The 17,857-nt window shown below is 41.2% G+C and overlaps 2 protein-coding genes across 2 annotated transcripts; both read left to right on the plus strand.

The window, feature by feature from the left end:
* The first annotated feature begins 10,664 nt into the window (after positions 1–10,664).
* LOC145435044 (uncharacterized) lies at positions 10,665–12,396 on the plus strand. The gene has a single exon (XM_080312324.1). The coding sequence runs from the start codon at positions 10,701–10,703 to the stop codon at positions 11,667–11,669; it is 969 nt and encodes a 322-aa protein (XP_080168450.1). The 5' UTR covers positions 10,665–10,700; the 3' UTR covers positions 11,670–12,396.
* LOC145435038 (uncharacterized) lies at positions 12,388–16,569 on the plus strand. The gene is made up of 2 exons (XM_080312318.1): positions 12,388–12,707; positions 14,483–16,569. Exons 1-2 carry the CDS (start codon positions 12,388–12,390, stop codon positions 15,210–15,212), a joined length of 1,050 nt encoding a protein of 349 aa, XP_080168444.1. The 3' UTR covers positions 15,213–16,569.
* The last annotated feature ends 1,288 nt before the right edge of the window (positions 16,570–17,857 follow it).

A 17,857-nucleotide genomic window follows, 5' to 3' on the forward strand; every position in this document is an offset into this window, starting at 1 on the left:
CAGTGTTCGAATATTTCTCTGATACTTGACATTGACTGATCCAGGGGGTTTAAAATGGTGCTGATTGCAATTGAGAATGGGCTATGCCAATGAATATTATTCATGAGTTGAAAAAGCATTTCTGGTAGCTACTTCACACAAACATGGATACTACAAATTTGTATGTGCTCGAAACTTTGCAAGCTTCAGGGAAACTAAATGGTAACCCACTGAGCTTATAAAGCACATTAGCCGTTTTATGGTCTTTCAATAACCTATCACCTGAGACATAAAGCAATAAAAAGCATTGGTGTTTTACCACGATATATAGATACAATTAGATGGTATTCACCGAATGTGGAGAATGACATGAAGAGAGGACGGTAACTTTTGATAGGAATAAGATCGGTCACGATGCCCATTAGTCGTATAATTCGCATGTGAGAGTACTACAGGAGTGCTGCAGAGCAAATGATAGAATATCATGTAATACCAAATTGCATCGTGAAAAAATCTACAATGGACCGACAAAGAATATTGATATAGACTAACACTTTAGAAATATATTTACTAGGGATGATGTGAACGTGAGGTTCACGTTCGCGTTCTGTGTCTGAACCTCGGAAATTTAGAGGTTCGCGTTCACAACAGAACCTTTGTAGGTTCTGCACTGTGAACCTTTTTCATATAATACAATTTTTACTTCAATATCAAAGATCTTTGGTTCAAATTTATTGCATTTCAACTGCGGGCCACTCTATGCATGGCGTTGGCAGCATTAAAAATCTACACTAATTGAGCATGCACCTAGACAATCTAAAAAGTTTTACTTACTTTATTACAAAAGTTTGCTCGAAATATCCAGCTCTCTGTTTGTGAGTATTTAGTGACTCTATGCTGTGAGCTAGACCCGCAATCACACAACATCACGAGAAAAATACGTGGTCAAGGAATGATGCTTATTCAACGAAATAATGAGACTGCATGATATCGTTTTCTGATGTAAAAAATCTAGCAGGCGTACGGGGTGAATCTTGGCTTCATATCTTTACTGCATCATTAAAACCAAATCAGTGCGATTGAGGTGTTGGCTACTGCTGTATAACTTGTTAATGCGGTAATATCGCAGCAAGTCTAGAAACCCGTTTTACACTCTGCTCAGTATCAATAGCAATACTCAGACGCCGAATACATTGTTCCGTCTGACCTAGACCGTTAAGGCGTAAGCTTATATTCACTGGTATAGGTCGTCGTCGAAATTGTTGGCAAAGCGACGTAAGATATTGATTTTGTGGGAGTATTTCATCCTTTGATTGCCTCAGTTGATACATTTAGCGGCGTTTAAAACACCAATTTGTTCTTATGCATTGTGGCATTATGTGGTCCGAGTCGTCGCTAGGTATCGTGTTCAAATAGGGTATCACTTCATTGAAGATAGGGTTGTCATTCGCAATATGATGTCGCGTGACGTCATGAGGTTCACGTTCGCGTTCACACAGAACCTTTCAAAAAGGTTCGCGTTCACACGAACCTGAACCTTTCATAGGTTCACACCATCCCTAATATTTACCCGTATTTTACGTGCTTATTATCAGTTCGTTTCCTTTTCGCAGTCAATGATTTCATTGCGTAAAGTACACTATTTGAAAATTATCTCACCATCGTTTTAACGAGTCTATTCCAATGAAGTGGACTAATTTCCAGCTAATACGTGTCATATCGTTGTTTCGTTTACTGGCGATGTCTTCATCCAAACTCCACCATAGGCCCTTGTCAAGATCAAAACAAGTGGAAAAGAGATCCTTGCCTCTACAGGTATACCTGGAACACGGTTTTGGGTCATGTCGGTGTGACGAAATTGGTCTCCGTCAATACTATTATTTCAAAAATGACCGAAATTTCAATTTGACTGACATCGGCTTCTACTTGTTGGAATTGAGTCAAATTTGGTGAACAACGTTTTTTTAGGTAACCTGACGATTTGACAACCATGCCGATGAAATTTTTTGAAGTTTTTTTTAACACCCCCAGTGTCCATCCACGCTAGTCTGCAGAATTAACTTTCCCCGTTGTCAGAAGCGGCGTTGGGCGGATGCAGACATAACTAATGTCCACAATTTTAGCATTCATATACAGAAACTGGCTAGTATTCATAGAAACAAACAACTGTCCATTATATTTTGTGGCATATTCAGAAGTCAATCAGAGCTGCAAGAAGGCTATCTTGGAGCCATATGCGGCTCTGAGAGCCACGGTTGGGATTTCTGTATCACTGATCCAAACCAATACGTGATGATGATGTGATCTCCTCCTTTCCAGCAGGGAAGATAATTGCATGGACGCGAGAAAATGTAATCAATGCAATGAAGGCGGCATCTGCGTCGCTTGTATTATCACTGATATAGCCTACTTCGCGCTCCAAGCCTCCAAGTACTGTCACCGATGAATAGCAAGGAGATACTTCATCAAAGCCGGATCCCCGATCGCATTCGATAAGCACAGCGGAATCCCTCCTGAAAACACTGTCGTTGCCTACGCCTTGCTAGATGAACCTGATCTGCGCGATTATTACCTCAACGGCGGGATGATAGAGATCGCGCATAAGCATTTTGGCATGGACGGCGAGTCGAAGTGCCACGATTCTCAAGCGTATGACGCCGCGGATTGCGATTGCGTATATGTCATGTATCACGGCTATCCTCAAGTAGATTGCTACCGCGAAGAGTTGAAGCTGCGTCTTCGATAAGTTCAAAACAACGTATGCACCTATACGCACTTGCGCAAATCCATGTGCCACCGTGCCAATTCGTGAATCCGCCAGAGGTAGCCCGAGAATGTTTCAAGCGCTAGGCTCATAAGGTAGAATACTGGCGTTTAGATGTCGGCGACAACTAGTTAACTCACACGAGCACCAAAAAGATCTACATTCTACACCAGGGACGGGCAACTTCTCCAGTTGGCGGGCCGGATATAGGAAAATTAAATACTCGGCGGGCCGGATTGCTGATTCGATACCATATTCGCCCATTTAATTGTATTTAATGAATGTATTTTAACGACAGAAATGTAATTTCAAAGCTATTTCTCGTCAATATTGACGAAGACAATGTGGATTTGAGAACAGCTTGTCATACAGGCACCATCATGTCTGCGTCTCTCTGATCAATCAACATACACACGGTACAATCCTTGATTAGGATTTCAAGGCGTTCGATAAGCCCGGTAGCCCAAATTTACCAAGATATCAATTCATTAGGGTTTAGTACAGGGGTGGCCAACCTTTTTTCCATTCACGGGCGCATTTCCACTACTCATGTAGCCTACAGCCGCATTCCAGGGCGTAGCCGTAACGAATTATCTGGACGCCAAATACCGATGTTAAAGTGTCTATGTCCTTTTCCGGTGAACTCCGGACTTATCTATTTAATCACACAGGCTTACTATACACACTAACTTCGGGAGTGGTCACTGGTCACTGGTCACTGGTCATGTCATGGCGTCGTACATGATCGCGCGAAGCGCAAAAATATTTTCAGATTCACCTATAAATACCGTCATAAATAATAGTATTTTTCATATTATTTCTCCTCCCATGTGATCAGATTCACCTGTAGATTTGATGGAGGGTATATTTTTCGAACATTTAGGACAAGTTATAAATGATGATGAATATTCGGGTGGGCCAATTATAATTGGTCACTTTGTTGCATGCTGTTATTACTTGACTTACCATCAAGATTGTCCATATAGTGAGGAGTACAGGACTCCGAGTTGGTATTTCTATATGAGGCACATCATTTTCCTCTGCTGTTCACGTATGTACTGTGGAGCTATGATTACAAACGGCGCCCCTATATTAAAATCGATAATCGAAGTCACATTGAATTTCAAGATTAACTAGGATCTCTAAAAAATTCGAGACTCTATTTGTAAATTCGAATTGCATATCGACGGCCACCAACACATACTAATTGAATTACTTGTTCACATCCACACAAATTTCCTTCTGCGGCTGCAGGTTGACAACCCCTGGTTTCGTTGGTGACGAGATATAGCCTGGTTGTTCAACTGTGCAGACTCTTTCATCTCGATATTGAATTCTTGTGGCCCGCAGCCTCTACGAAATTTGAAAGTGGCTCGCGACCCGTCTCGAGTTTGCGACTCCTGGCATAAGCGATGTCTTACAAAAGCCTAAAAGTGAGCCGTGCTACAAGCCGACGGTTACGGAATCAAAAATAAGAAATATCGGCCTAGTGTAAATGACCATTGAAGTCGACAAACACCCTGCTGATTACCACAAATGATATTAGGGTTGAGTACAGCGGAAATGCCGACAATGCAAGTCTCTCGCTTCGACTAGCTCACGAGTAAGCACCGCCCTCGCTCGCTGCGCATACATGTGTATTGGGGTTGTCCAAAATTTGGAAAATCTTATAAATCCCCCGTTGTAATGTCTTATTCTATAGATTATTGATAAAAAACGACACTGAGCCTGAAAGAAGCTCACAGGAAGGCCGTTAAGATTTCGTGCAAAGCGTTTGAAAGTAGCTGCCGAAGAACGGGCGTGCCACCGACCATAGAACGGCGAGAAGACTAGTAATCACGAAACCACGGCTCTTGATTGGCTAATCGGCTATGCTTCAATGACCACAACAGCAGCAGCTTGCTGATTAGGTGATCAAGGAGTCTGCTACCGGCGGCGATTCTGAAAGCGCATTGTATGTAGACTGACAGATAATGATTTAGGATTGATTCAGGGTATGTTGAGGTACGAAATACATGATGAACAAACAACAGCTGCTTCACAAAAACGTCTAAAGCATGACTGCTTTATTGTGAAGGAAGCCGCGGCGTAGCCTATATGCCTTGTTTTCAACGAGGAAAAGCAGAGGCGCTTATGCCAGTGGCGACGGATTCCTAGTTTCAGAAAGGATATATCAGTATTGAATACATATATAAAGCTTAGCAATGACACTATAATTTCTGTGATCTTATTGGGCTCGGGTTGTAGTACATAGTTGAAGTTTTGAAAGCTCTAAGGATCGGCTGAATCAGCGGGTTATGTTGGGCACTTGTCAGATGCTTACATCAAACTGTATTCACTTGCAAGTGTTGTCAAAGTCCTTGATAATAACGCAGAAAAGAGGTGTAAAAGTAAGCACAGATGATATACAATATGATATACAAACTATGCTGGTTACGGTGCACTATGCAGCATTGTCTGTGCTTACCTTTACACCCCTTTTCTGCGCGATTATTAAGGACTTTGACATAACATATCCAGCATAGTATGTGCTCACCTTTACGCCACTTTTCTGCGTTATCATCAAGGACTTTGACAACACTTGCAAGTGAATACAGTTTGATGCAAGCATCTGACATGTGCCAAGCATAACCCGCTGATTCAGCCGATCCTTAGAGCTTTCAAAACTTCAACTATGTACTACAACCTGAGCCCAATAAGATCACACAAATTATATAGTGTCATTGGTAAGCTTTATATTTGTATTCAATAATGATATATCCTTTGTGAAACGAGGAATCCGTCGCCACTTGCATAAGCGCCTAAGCTTTCCCTCGTTGAAAACAAGGCATATAGGCTACGGCGGTTTCCTTCACAATAAAGCGGTCATGCTTTAGACGTTTTTGTGAAGCAGCTGTTGTTTGTTCATCATGTATTTCGTACCTCAACATACCCTGAATCAATCCTAAATCGTTATCTGTCAGCCTACATACAATGCACTTTCAGAATCGCTGCCGGTAGCAGACTCCTTGATCACCTAATCAGCAAGCTGCTGCTGTCGTGGTCATTGAAGCATAGCCGATTAGCCAATCAAGAGCCGTGGTTTCGTGACTACTAGTCTTCTCGCCGTTCTATGGTCGGTGGCACGCCCGTTCTTCGGCAGCTACTTTCAAACGCTTTGAACGAAATCTTAACGGCCTTCCTGTGAGCTTCTTTCAGGCTCAGTGTCATTTTTTACCAATAATCTATAGAATAAGACATTACAACTGAGGATTTGTAAGATTTTCCAAATTTTGGACAACCCTATTGTGTAATACAGTCACTAAAATTTCACGTTTACGCAAATAGTGGGGAATCTCGGAAGACTGGGGCCTCGGGCCACATTATCATGTGAGACGGAAAACTGTCCGCGGGCCGGATCCGGCCCGCGGGCCATATGTTGCCCGCCCCTGTTCTACACTAATGTACCACGGGTTCCAGTCAACTTCATCTATTGGCACTATACATTACAGCAACTATGATCTTCTGGAAGCAAAAGCAACAAGCTTTTTCGACGCATGCCATGCTGGGAAAGATATCAATTTGTTGGCATGCGCTGTGAATCATGCTCAATGCACAAGCATTTCCACATCGCATATACCTAATTTATCCGAGACCCACTTCCAATTACCCCTGAAACGGGGAAGAATACATCTACTTTTTATAAATTGTTTCAACGGTCACTTTTGTACTCTTTGTACATTACAGTTTAAGTATTTTATGATTTTGTCGGGCAATAAATATTGCGTTCGTTCATCCATCAGATCTATGCTTGTCCATTGAACATTAGGAAGCAAATATACTATTGGGCAGCCTAGCATTTTTATATTGATGTCTATATCTGATGATTAGAGACAGGGTAGTCTTTATTTTTGTACTCATTGCCTGATCATTGTTTAGGCTACTACAAGTCACGATTAACCTAGCTGCTCAATAATATGCGCTAGGTCGCAATGCCAGCTATACTTGAGATGAAATAAACGTAACCGTTGCTGATATCTTACTTTCTCTAAAACAAACATTCTCCTCTATTCTCGTGAAGTAAATGCCAAGAACAACTTGGGATGTAGCGTATCGGAAAGTAAAACAATTAAACTAGCTCACTTCCGCTTTGAAGGTATAAACTATATGTAGGCAGGCATGTACGCTTCGATCACACACGGTAAGTCCCCATTCGCGACTTGGGTATAAGGAAAGGTGGTTACGTGGTCAGTCTGCGTAATAAAACACTTCTGCTTTTGGAGTATTTAAGCCTATACTAGTCCTACTTGCTAAAGGGGCTATGTATTTGGAGCAGGGCAACTCATTGTGAGTTCGTGATACGTGAGTATCACCAATCACTGCTTTGACTGCGACTTGGTATGGACCATTATCGCCAGAGGTGATCAGTAACGCAGTACTTCTACATTTTGGAAGTACTCAAGTAGTTTTCCTTTACTTCTGATACTTACTCAAGTAGTTCTGATTATCTCTACTTCTACTTCGTAATATTTGGTGATCTACTCACTTACTTTTCGCTATTTTCAGTTCGTCAAGTAGAAGTAGTTTAATCCCCTAATGTTAAAGATAGCCTGAGGAATTTTGGGCCTGATTTCACGGAGTACCAACATTTAATATTCATAAAAGTAAAGCCCAGAAATTTTGTTGCGCTTCGTGCACAGTAGTTATGGAGTGACAAATATTTTTTCACGAAATTGTCAGAAAATATAATTTATTTAGCGGATTGCTTGGTTCCGCTCATACTGCATTGTCGCCCATATGAAATATTTCATCACAGTTAATATTGCTCACCATAACGTTTGAAACTGCCGTTTCGCAATCTAGCAATTACCTATCATATCGTAATCTAGCAGCCCATGATGTGTCCTGCTAATCTGGAAAGTGTGGCTCGTTACACCTATTTTAGCAGATCACCTTTGAAGCTTTACGGTCAAAAGATATGAAATATGTTTACACTTTTTAGAATTGGTACTTGCATTTCACGTTCAATTCCGAGTATCATGCAGTTCTTTTTTCTGCAGAACATACATGTTGAAGCATAAAAGCAAATGTAGCAATGCCTCTATTTTCCGAAAGTAAAGCTACCGCACTAAATATAAATTTTTCAATCCACAAATTGTTATTAAGGTATACTAATCGCGAAAAGTGTTGAAACCGTATAAGATACAACTTTTCCGTATTGCTCTTCGCCTAAAGTCAGGCCTAAAGTCAGGGCTTTCTTGACTACTTTGACCACATGTCACATACTACGCTATAATACCTATCTTTCAATAATCATTATCAATCATCGTAAGATTATATTTTGAGTACATTAGAGGTTCAGCGATATTATGATGGGGATTTCGATGATGACTTACCAATAGGGCTGCATTTAAAACAAAAATCAATTAAAACAAGCATGTGTAGAACAAGGCCCTTGTTTAAAGCATGTTTTGTATTGTTTTTTAAGCCGTACCGTCGCGAATATTCAGTTCTGAACTCATAGTGGATTGACATTGACAATTGGAAAAACAGAGTAAGAATAGCTCCCTTGACCGAATATCTACGTACTATATTTGATGAACCGACAATTTTGAGGGTTCCCATCATCCCACATCGTGTACGTAGGATTTATCGAGTGATACTCGTGCGTATAGGCTCATACAACATGTTTTTGGAAAGTATTTACAGAATTATGGCATAATTTTACAACTTGAAAAACCAAATTTTTGTAAAAGGCCTTTATTTGAAACGCTGTTTAGAACATGTTTAAAAACGTGTTTTAAACAACCGTTTGTTTTAAATGCAATCCTAGTTACCAACGTAGTCACTGAGATTCTGGCATATCCCGTACGAAAAAAGTATTCACTATATCCGCGCTAATCGCTACACCGGTGCGATCGCCACAATATTCACGTGGGTCGTATCTTCAATTATAGTCGATACAGTGATGATTACAAGCACTGCATACGATATAATGCTATGGGCATGCTGTGCAAATGTTGCGGCACCGAATTGGACCTCTACTTGATCAGTCGATGCGGGCTGCGGTTCGATCCCAGAAACACATGCCGGTAGAGCAGGTCATTCCGCCATATACTTTAGGCAAAAATATGTGTATTAACACCCGTGTATACCAGTGATATCCCGGTATGAAAATGCAGCCTTGTACACCAAACCTATACCTCAGACTTACACCGATAGGTGTAAATCAAACACGACATTTCAATACAAATAATGCGCCGACTATAGGCACGTAAGATTTATAACCACGGGCTCGGTTTTCGTGTAACACCCTTTGGGTGTGAATTCGTATTCTCTTCGCTAAGAGCGTACTTTGACGGATGAAGTGATGTACACCGCTCTGACAGGACATTCACCACGGATTGACGTTGCGGAAAAGATCGTCAGCAAGGCAACATGTTCGCTAGACAGTGGGAATCGACTTGTTAAAGTTTCCAAACTTACTGAGATTTCCTGCGGTGTAAGTCAATTGGCAATACATCAACCTACGACTTGAAAGATCGTCCTCCAGGCTTCAATACTTACCCAAATATCATTATCACACGTTGAAAATATGCAGCAGAAACAATAGTCTCGATATGACGGTTTTAGCTTCAGGGTGTAGGATTTTGGCGAGAATGCGGCTTCATTTTCATGTTGTTGTTCCGAATCTAGTCAGGAGAATCAATCGTACTTTGAATTCCTACGCGAAGTAGCCTCGAGGGATCTCTCGTTAACGAATTCCAGAGAGCAGCCAGAGCTAATCTAAAAGACTTCTATCGAAAGCGTAGAACACAAGTGGCGTATTTAACCATGTTGTGTTATAGCTTGAACGGAGTGTCGTTTCAGAGGATGCATCGACAAGTTACGAAATGTTTATAATTGCAAGTATTGAGTATATATGATGGGATGGATAGATTTGTAATATGACCAAACGCTGTCTGATGTTGGAACTTTATTATTTTGTTATAAGTATTTGATATTTGGTTTCTAAATGGTAAGGTCTCAAGCATTTTTGGGAAAGGTTTACCAAAAAATTAACTTACATAGTAATTCAAATAGACCGCCGCATTGCAATCGAGAAGTTGAGGGTGTCTTAGAACTTTATCACAATGGGCTTTCAGAAACACAGAACTTTATTATTGGATCAAACAATATGTTGATATTGTCAAATTTATTCCAATCGGAGCTTTGCGGCTGACTCTCATCATGAGCGAATGTCAGAAAATGCGATTGACCCAATTCGAAATACAGAAATAATTTTTTGATGTTGCCATAATGATTTCCAATGCCATCCGTGGGAATTGTAGAAAAATTATTTAAAATAAAGTTCTAGAGGGTTTCGTAAATATAAGAAATTACTTTGTGATTTTAGCATGGACCAAAAATAGTGGGATTAATAGTCTCAAAATGCGCAGAGACAGGAACAAAACAATAAATGCAGAAATAACAGTTACTCTTTGACTTTTGAGCTCGCCAAAGTATACCTGAATGCCTCATGCTATAGAAATCCGTCTATATGATGATAGACTGTAACCTCACTACTTCTTTCATAGACTGGTGCTCTATAAGTCCATGGGTGTACAAATATGTGTATCTGTTTGATTTGCAAGATAGCGCTGGGTGTAAATTAGGTCTGACTCATTTTCAACTTTCGGAAGCGGTGTGAAAGCATATTTCGGGACTTGAAAGTGACGTTCGCCCGAATTACACCTCATACTAAGGTGAAAATCTGATGAATGCACCTATTCTACCGTCCATGATTTACAGTGCGGAGAGTAATGGTATTTTATTGAAAATATGGAGCGGCCCCTGATTGTTTCTCTTACTTAAAGTATTAGCCGAATATTAGCTGTTGCATCATGCTTATCGTCTAAATTGTGCAATTTCAACGCATGTTTATTTTCACTATGTTAGGACTATTGGAGTCTTTCTATATCATTTACGTAGTGAAGATATGATGGGTTTCGATCATACGGACGTAAAAGATGCGACCGTGCAAGACTCACAGAATGGGCAAATTGAAGGTCACCCAGCAACGATCCAGGTCGAAGTGCCACTCGCACGCACGCAGCAAGTAGTGACTCGCTGCGAAGGTGTATCGGCAGATGATCTCGTCTCATTGCGGAAGTCGAAGGCCTGGATTTCTCGCCTTGGAGGAGCTGAGATTATCATTGGGGTTTCGTCAGTAATCTTGCAAATATTCCCGGTGGCCGTAGTTGCTGACAGCAGGAGAAATCGAGCTTGGCAATACTCGGAGTATGACGACCGCTACGCCGCCTTGACTTATGTCTCGCCCGGGATCTTAAGCGGGGTGCTCGCGATTGTTACGGGAATCCTGGGCGTCTGCATGAAGGCCGGCTATTCACGATGCATGCATTATGCGTCGATGTTCTTCACAATTGCAACCGCAGCAATAGCGTTCCCCACTGTTTGCGTATCAGGAACGTCAGCCGGCTTGACCTTGAATAGGTCATTGATTGTGATTCACGCATTTTTAGCTGTGTTGAATTTTGCGTTGGCGTGTATCGCGATTGTGCATAGCATGTTATGCTGTGGCCGGGCTGGTATGAGTCAGAATTTGGGGTCTTACCAGGTATTGGAAAACGTCTCCTATGCGAATCATGCTTCCGCTGATCAATACCCCGAAGTGTCTAATATATTTCAACGGCATCCGCTTCAATACGTGCAAGCTCCGATTGGACATACATTCCCGATGTATGCCCAGCAACAGCAGTTAACACAGCATGGACAGCCTATGCCGTGTCATTATATACCTCAGCCGATAGGCAGAACCCAACTAATATCTAATTACCCACCGCCCCAAGCGATAAGCAGCACTCCAGTAGGGTATAACTACCCGCCCACGGAAATGACACAACCTCCGACCTATGCCAGCTTGGTTTCGTATGGTTTATCTATTTAAAATGCGTCTCTTATCATATCTTTCTTTTTAATTAGCTGAAAATGTAAAGTATATATGCTGACTGTACAGTGTACAGATATGCTATCACCGCCGTTATCTTAAAATGTATGGAAACCTTATAGGTCTCAGAGTTTGTTGTGGGGGTTAATTCATCTTCCAATCCAATCCAGCAACTTACTGAACTTAGGTTTACAGTTTATACTGTTTTATGATAGATTGCTATGTTTCGATATACCAAACTGCAAGATGTTATTACTATACGAACACACGTTAAAGTCAGTGTTTCAATCAGGGTTGCATTTAAAACAAAAATCAATTGCAAACGGACATGTTTAAAACATGATTTTTATTTTTTAAGCATGACGTCGCGAATATTAAACTGTGATGTCGTAGTGGCTTGACTTCCACATTTAAAAACACATTGTAAATATTGCTCGCCTTTGACAAAATATATACGTACTAGAGCTGTTGAACCAACTATTTTGAGGTTACCAACTCTTCAACATCGAATACGTCGTCTGTATAGGGTGGTAGGCCTATAGTCGTCCGTAGGCTCATGCAACTTGTTCTTGGAAAGTACAACTTATTTTTAAAGGCCTTTTTTATTTAAAAAGACTGTTTAAAACATGATTGAAACAAAATGTTTTAAAAAACCATTGGTTTCAAATGCAACCCTAGTTACAATACTTGCCTTTCGCAATTTCAATATTTTCTTATAATGTTTCAGCTCTATGAAATAGCAAATTTTACTGTACTAAGCCGAAGCATTTTGAATATGCATGACGGACAAGACCAGACTAGTCGGAATGCCGCTCAGCTACCGCCGAATATCCATCCGTCACCAGCGCCCCCGCCATCAGGACAACAAGTCTATAGAGCCCGTGAAACGAATGCTGATCTGAGACTGAAGCAAAACATTGTGATATTTCGAATCGGCATTGCGGAAATGGTGATAGGAGGATTGTCGCTTTCTCTTTCAATCATTCCGTTAATCCTTGTGATTCAAGGAGCTTTGGAAGGAGCTTACACATATTTAAGGTATATCGCATCATTTTATATTTGCATCAATACCATAGACGGTCAATAATTAAGTACTTCTAGTTTTTCAGAGTATCTAGGTATGTTGCCTAAAACGTGACTACTTTCTCCATTGGTGATGATCTAGAATCGTGGTTCTCATCCTGTGGGTGCGCCCCCCTTCGGAGGGGGGGGGGTCGTGAAAGTATCTGAAGAGAGCGCGAAGAAGCGGTCAACTGAAAACGATTTACCTCCAATTCACGCGTGTTTTGCTTTATAGGCTATTAACCGAATTTCATATTTTTGAATTCTCTCATCAACATTCATAACCTTCCATGCCATCAAACAATCTGTTGGGGTTGCTAGCATCCAGGTTTGGTTTTGTGATATGACGATAAGGGGGGCGCGAAATTTTTCACTATCATGAAGGAGGGCGTGTCTAAAAAAGGTTGAGAACCACTGATCTAGAATCCAGATATCTTCTGTATTTATTTACGCAGATTTCCGGCTGAGCTATACCGGCTTGTGATATATTGGTTCCTAATGAGTTAAAAGTAGTTGTGGAATTTGTTTGTGTTTATGAGTGAAATGTCATTAGAACGACATGGGATAACCTCTATATTACGGTAAGTAGAGATTTTCGAACCTTTTGGCTATTTGTATTGCCATTCGTATAAAAGCTGGAATGAAATTCAGCCATTGCCGGTATATTGATAGGCATTTCCAATGGCCCTTCCTGTACGCCATAGGAAATGTATCAATAGTCTCATTCAGGCAATGGCAGATTATGCTACTCTGACTCCTTACTACCATGCTGTGACGTCATGAATATTGCACATAGGCCTACTTCTTATTCCCAATACCGAAATCTCTCTTAAAGTGTGATATATAGTGTCCTATATGGTGTTGACACCAGCAAATCTCACGGCTCAGTGAAATTAGTCTACTTAACACATTCCAATTGGCTACAAGCAATTTGGCAGTAATTTTTGACCGGCTTGCTGACCGCGACATTTTATAAAGCAGGTATCAATCAAAAGCTACCGCGGTACCGATTGCAAGAATAAATGTTTTATTCTGCTCGTTGCCCTGCAATCCTTCCCACCACCCCCCAAAAAATCAGGCTCGAATGTTGCATTGTAATGGAGTTCGGTATAGTGACGCAACCATGCCGTCCGAGCAGATCAGGAGAAAGTGCGTTAGAGAGTGAGAGTGTGAATGCTCAATCGTCTGCGCAACAATGGCCAATACGGTTGCGGTTTGCGCTGCTTTTCACCTGCTCCTAGACGGCATGGTTGTGTCACAATACCAAACTCCGTTACAATGCAACATTCGAGGCTGATTTTGCGGGGTTCCAGGACCGTGAGCACAATAAATTTAACATTTCCACAATCAGTACCTCAATTGACGCCCGTTTTATCAAATTTCGTGCTCGGCAAGCCGGTCAAAAATTACCGTCAAATTGCCTTTAGCCAAATGGAAAGTGTGACGTAAACCATTTTCACTGAGTAGTGAGGTTTGCTTGTGTCCACACCATATAGGACACTATGGTGATATCAACTCATTATAGCCATATTGCATTTGCGAATATATGCCCGCCGATTCACTGTCTAAAGTAAAGTATGCGACCCGTCAACTACATCCATTTGTGAAACTAGTGACTAGTCGAATTTTCCAATTTTTTATTATTTCTACATACACTCGAAGCAGTTATGACTTGTGTCATGGAAACTGCTAATTGTACTTGTAATTGGGTTGGAATTGATGTCTCTGATTCTACGTTTATATGTAAATAGTGACCCCGATGACCCGCAACGTGCGTACACAGTTATCGCGCCGGGATTTTGGGGAGGCTTGCTCACTATGATCGCGGGAATTCTTGGATACGGCACAAAGGGCGACCAGTCTCAATCCATGTACCTGGCCAACATGATTTTTGCTAGTTTTCTCGCAATCGCCGCGAGCGCTTCGTGCATCACTGCGGGTTTGACAGCCGGTGTGTCCATCGGTGATTTATCAGGACTACGTGCCGTCCATATCTTAATATCCATGTTGAATGCGGCCGCAGCGATGGTTGCCGTAGTTCACTCTTTGCTCACTTGGAACCGGGCTACATCGGCTGCTCAGCCACCAGCAAATGGGTACAGTTTCAATCTGCACACCGTTCCCGCCGTTGGGTATCAGTACGCGACTGACATGACGCCGAATCTCAGTAGTCAGGCGAATATGTCGCAGACATCGACACAGCCATTTGTGGGCGTCAACAACGGGCAACAACTACCGCCATACTCGAATCTGAGTGAACATCCGCTGCCGTATCCGTCCTCCGGGATGTACCATTCGCAGCCGACATACATCCAGAGTATGAATAACGTGCCCATCATGCCTCAAAATGTTCATGTGCACCATAACGGCGCTTACGTTACTATGGCTCCAACTATGATAATGCAGGGACCACATACCAACGGCCCACCCGCATCTGTTGCTCAAAACAACGCTTCTGCCACTACAGTTCAAATTGCATGATGCGTCGCATTTGTTTAATAACTTGTAGCGATCCACCTTCTGATGTCTCGTTAACAAATGATCGTTTTTCCTCCAATTTAAAATTGTTGGTGTGCGTACTTCACGAAATTTGTATTCTGACCATGTTTGATTTTGTTATACATTGTAAATAAATGGGTGGTAAAGTAATGCATTAACCAAATGTTCCTCAACCTCAAATTCATCCGATAAAATACTCCCGCCAATAAACTTTGGTAAGACTTTGGTTAGTAAGGAACCGATGCTATGGATTTTCATTTACGTAATTGCGAAATTCAGTAAATCTTTGCTCTATGACAGAGTTACCATACGTCCTCGTTTTTGAAGAAATGTCCTTTCTTCGATCAAATGTCCTCCTCTTTGACAATTTGTACTCCATTTTAGCCTAAAATGCACAAACGGCCACGAAAGACGTTAAGTTTTGGCCTAAAATAGAGACGACGGGTTACGCGGGGATCAAATCTGAAAATGCCCCTTTTTTAGTAAGCACTCATAATAAAAGGACAAAGCGAGTATTTCGGGATTCAATTTGAAAAAATGCCCTTTTTAGTCAACCCAATGAAATTGGCTTTATATCCCGCTTCGGTAACTTTTGGAGCCTGTGAAAAGGGTCCTCCATTCCTAATCTCGAAATATGGTAACCCCACTCTATGAGGCTTGGCCTGTTTGATACTTCAGCAACTGTTACCTGGCTTGATGTTCGAATGTTGTGCCTCAAACATTGCTTTCAATTACACTTGATTTTCGAATTGAGAGTGGATTATTGCAGTCGCCTTTGCCAACGTTTGTTTCAGCGATCAGACGCAACTGATAATCGTCATGCATACGCAATTTAAGACCCAAGCAACATTGCGCCATAGCAGGGTGTTCCTGTTGTTTTTTCAGTATTAATGGTGTTTCGGCAACTGTGTTCATTTCACACGTAGCAGATATTCTTATCTATGATGATCCTGAGTTCTCGACCGGATAAACCACAATCACTAACAGGTATTGTGGATATACCATCAGTGGGACTTGAAACTGCAACCCATTTGTGTTCCAGCAGTACAATGCACCATTATATCATTGCCGCCAGCTCCGCCATGTCAGAGAAAACTGATCTATGCATTTATTTAAAAGAATCGGATCAACTCTATCCTGTACCTTAATACCTCATTTACGAATTCGAATATGACTCCTCTATAATGCTTCTATCCAGTACCTGAATACCTCATGTACAAATTCGATCATGACTCTTATAGAATGCTTCGTGAAAAATGCAAAGCGTATCAAATCAATATTTTACGTGGGATTTATTGTGTTGGTACTCTGTAAACAATTAAAATATCTATCACAAATGCTGATGATTGGTTATTATTTTGTGTGAGAGGGATACTGTGTAGTCTGAGATAATAAGGCGTGCCGGTAGTGCCAGCATCACTCAAATCAGGAGCTGATTTGGATCAACGAAAATGCATTTAAGATGATTACTGCAGGCCGAGGTCGCCAAAGGAGTCAGTGCTGTAACTCCAACAGAAGTATAATAACGCTGTAAATAACCACTCAATCACAAGTTAACAAGACATGTTACAACTTCTTCAAGGAAAAGTAAAAATGATGGTATAGTTTTGAAATTAAATTTTTTCGGGGGTAATATGTTTTGAGCAGTTAATCAACGTTGATTCTTCTCGGAATTGATGGGAACATCTTCAGGGCTGCCTGACTCGAGTCAACTTTCTCTTATGACTTGACTTGACTCGAGTCACTTTGCAAAAATGACTTGACTTGACTTGACTCGGCGCCTCAAAAATGTGGTTTGACTCGTGACTCGGAGCAAAATTTACGAGTCAATTTCAAGTCATTAAGTAAACGATGTCGATTAAATCAACCTATCTTGTGTACGTTCGGTTTGTTCGCGATACGCCGGTGTCACTTGTGAGAGAAACCAGTCATCCACTGCTTGTACGTTTCACTGATCCTCCATTGTTACATCACAAATAAATTGACCGCAAACGCAACGATCACAGTTTACGTTGTCGTAGTAGCAGTAGAAATCTAATAGTAACGTTTCTTTGTTTCTTATACAGCTCAGTTCTTACATTGCGCAGTGCTTGCCTTTACCAACACTCGTGTATGATTTAAATCGGACGAATATAGTTCATGCGTGTATATTATCATTATTGTTTTGGTGGGATGGTAGTGGGATGCCACATAAATTTATTCAACTTCTGGAGGCTTCGTATTCGATCATCTATATTGGCTTATCCTCATAATAACAAACTGTAGCATGAAGCTATACAGTCACTCATGTATTTAATTGCAGTTCAACACCTTTTTGCATGTATATTTAACTTTTTATTCGTTTATTTGATTCAAGATAAAGGCCACTTCGTCTGTCCTTCACCTAGTCAGCAAAATGTAATGTCTTTGTATCATCCCTCTTACTTCGAAAATTCGATTTGACTTGAATCGTGACTTGACTCGTGACTTGACTTGACTCGACTTGACTCGAGTCACCTCCAAAAAAACGAGTGACTTGACTTGACTCGAGTCACCTCTGAAAATCGATTGACTTGACTTGACTCGAGTCAAAATGTGCAATAACTCCAGATGACTCGTGACTCGAAAGTAGTGACTTGATCCCAACA

This window comes from Botryllus schlosseri, chromosome 3 (assembly GCF_051294905.1).
Source record: "Botryllus schlosseri isolate E-star chromosome 3, Bs_hap1, whole genome shotgun sequence".
Lineage (NCBI taxonomy): Eukaryota > Metazoa > Chordata > Ascidiacea > Stolidobranchia > Styelidae > Botryllus > Botryllus schlosseri.